Genomic DNA, 3,178 nt, shown 5'->3' on the forward strand with positions numbered 1-3,178 from the left:
AGGTTATTGCTGGAGCGTGGGGGGACATACAAGACTTTCTTCAGCCTACGAGGTGGCAGGGTCAGACACTGTTTCCTGCTCCCCCAGATTTAATTTTCCTTTGAATAATTTTATCCTATTGCTACACCGTAAACAATCCTCTCTTGGTAATTACAGCTTGAGGGTCAGATCTTCATCTGGTGCAAACCAGTGCAGCTCAGTGGTACTACCCGGGTTTGGAGCAGGTGAGGACCCGCTGTCAGCCGTGGGCCTCCTCAGTGTGATGAGCTCACTCGCGTGAACTTAAGTCCCAGGGTGACTCAAGAACAATAATAAGTAATTTCGTATCTTGGTGAGGTTTGGTCTAGAAAAACAATACAGGGCTCAGATTCCTCATCAACACTCCCTTGAGTCTTTTGTGGTTGAGAAATCAGGTGGAAGCGCAGTAGCAAGAGGCCCAGGTGACTTCTCTGGCTCCCTGCACTAAGATAGCCAGAGATAACTGGGGCAGCTCTGTCACAAGGCTTTTTGTGACACCCCCCCCTTGGGAATCCGCGCTGGCTCCCCGGGAGCACCCAGGCTTGGGGACCTGGGCCCCGTGTCTGCAGGCAGCCCCAGTGCTGCCCCTCGCCGGTGCCGGGAGGTGGGGTGGGTGGCCAGGAGGGTCACGATTCCCTGGGAAGCCCCTGGAACAGCGTCAGGCCCCGTGTCTGAGCTGGCTGCGGTGCCCTTCCGCGGCCGGGCCGTATCTGTTGGTGAAGTGGTTTATGTGCTGCTGGAAGGCTGCGCGGGGTCGAGCCCGGGGACAGAGCTGACCCCAGCACAGACTGGCCGCGGGGACAGAGCTGACCCCAGCACAGACTGGCCGCGGGGACAGAGCTGACCCCAGCACAGACTGGATGCGGGGACAGAGCTGACCCTAGCACAGACTGGCCGCGGGGACAGAGCTGACCCTAGCACAGACTGGACACGGGGACAGAGCTCCCACCTCCGCCTCTGTAGTCGGGGCACGCTGGGCCAGGGCTGTGGCCAGAGGCATCCCCCAGAGGGATCCAGGGCCTCGTGTTTGTGCTTGTTACACAGTTGGATTTGTTCAATGCTCAGCCTTTTCTTTTTCTTGTTTTTAATCTTGGCTTGTGAAGCGTTGCACAATTAATGCTATTGCCCCATTAATGACCCCAGCAGGAACCTGGAGGGGATGTGCTTTCTGCAAGAGAAAGATAATTTGTTCCCTTTGTTTCCTCCAAACGGTTACAAATTTCACATCTGATTTATGGGAACGCAGTGGGGTGATGCAAAGCTGCCCCGTTACTTTCATCACGGTAACGCGGGGCGCTCGCCTGGCACAGAACTGCAGCCTCAGGTTTAAATCAGCTGTTGAAATGTTTCCTTCTCCCCGCGTCTCCACATAATCCATTCCAGGTCAGCGCAGCTGGGAGCTGCAGCAGGGTTTTGGAGATGTGCCCTTGAGCACTGGGAGGAATTTGCCACCGGCTGGCCCAGCTGGCTGCGTACCCTCAGCCCCCTCCCAGAAAGGGCTCCCGGGCAATGCTCAGGGCTCCTCTGCGTGGCAGGTTGGGCTGGATGAGGGAAAGGCTTCCATCTGCTCCCCAGGGAGTCTCAAGCTTGTTCAGAATAACGCACCCCTAAAAGCACCCGGGCAAGAAGTGAGGAGTGAGCAGTTCTCTAAATTCACACCCTGCTGTAATCCAGATTAATTTGCCTGTGTAGCAAACACTGGGCCTAGGCATGTCGAGGGTAGAATTGCGAAAAGCTCTGCAGGTTGTTTGGGGTTTTGGTTTTTTTTTTTGGTGTTGTATCGTGGCTTTAATTTGAGGGGCTGAGCCCCTAAAATTGGGCTATGGGGATGCTGCAGGTGCCTTCCTGTGCCGGCCCGGGGCTGGGATCCCAGAGCAGCCCAGCCTGGCTGGCAGCGAGGAGCGTGGCTGCGGTAACGCGACGCCGATCCAACACAGTGACTCCGAACGGGAATTTTGTGTGGAGACGTTTCAGAGAGGGCCACGAGGCTTTGTCAGTGATGTTATTTCCAGTTCATGATGGGGGACCCTGAGCGTGCGGGAGTGTCCAGCCCTCCCCACTAAGCTGCTCCACAAACCTTTCCCTGTCTGCGTGTGACCCAGCCCTTCTCCCTCCCCTGCAGGATCCTGGTGAACATGGACAACAACATCATCCAGCACTACAGCAACCACATGGCCTTTCTCCTGGACATGGTGGAAGCCGAGGACAAGTTCCAGATCATCCTCAAGGAGCTATAAAGAGCCACAGGCAGCACTTACTGGGACTTCTCTCCAAGCCGGCAAGTTTGACCCAACAGAGCTCAGCCTAGTGCCTCAACTTGTTGCCTTTACTTGAATATTGCCTCTGGGGAGGACCTCGGCCTCGCGGGGCCGGGCCAGAGACTGCTTGGAAGATCTGTTATCGATGTGAACATGGAACTTCTCTCTGAGTTTATTATTATTATTATTTTTAATTTTATTTTATTCCCTTCTGGCGATGGGCCTGACCTCCTGTTTCACAGCCGGGACCGTGCAGTTACACCAACACGGCTGTCGGAGCTGGGGCAGGGCAGGGGGCTGCCTCTGCTCTGTTTGCCTTGGCCCGTGACTGATCCAGCCCTCGGCTTTGGCTTTCTCCCAAACCACCGGTCATGCAGAACCTTCAAACCATTTCCAGCAGGGCTGAGCCCAGCTCTGAGCTTCTCTCTGGCCACAGAGACTTTCACAGATGCATTTAAAACTCACTGTCGAACGGACACTGCCTGCTCCCACCCCCCAACCCTGCCGTATCTCTGAGTGTAAATACCACGAAGGCCTCCATAGCCCTTGTTTATACATTTCTGATGTATTGTTCCTTTTATATTTTATATATGTATAAATATGCATTGTTTTATATTTGACTCAGTACGGTGACACAGAGCATTTCAAACACAGGCTGCTTCACATTTCTCCGTGAACTCCTTTTGTAACTGTGTTGTTGGTTTTGTTGTTTTGGATATTCCGTAGTAATAAAGGTTCAAAGATGGGAAACGAACTGTTTTCACCCAGCTCCGGAGGTTGGAGTTGGGAAGGGCCGGGCAGGCGCCAGGGCAGGGAGGTGACCGGGAGGGCTCCAGGCTGGGTTTGCACCACAGACCCTTCCGCAGCACGAGGCCTTCGTGGGTCCGAGCTGGGTCCTGGTG

At 54.7% G+C, this 3,178-nt stretch overlaps 1 protein-coding gene across 2 annotated transcripts in view; it reads left to right on the forward strand.

The window, feature by feature from the left end:
• Positions 1-3,162, forward strand: part of GRHL3 (grainyhead like transcription factor 3) — a 37,373-nt gene extending 34,211 nt beyond the window's left edge. For both annotated transcript variants that reach the window (XM_026863424.1, XM_026863426.1), the window contains one exon: positions 2,141-3,162. In XM_026863424.1, coding sequence (XP_026719225.1) covers positions 2,141-2,255 — 115 coding nt within the window. In that variant the 3' untranslated portion in view covers positions 2,256-3,162. The remainder of the gene's footprint in view (positions 1-2,140) is intronic.
• The last annotated feature ends 16 nt before the right edge of the window (positions 3,163-3,178 follow it).

This window comes from Athene cunicularia, assembly GCF_003259725.1.
Source record: "Athene cunicularia isolate RWA chromosome 23 unlocalized genomic scaffold, athCun1 chr23_part1, whole genome shotgun sequence".
Taxonomy (NCBI): Eukaryota; Metazoa; Chordata; class Aves; order Strigiformes; family Strigidae; genus Athene; species Athene cunicularia.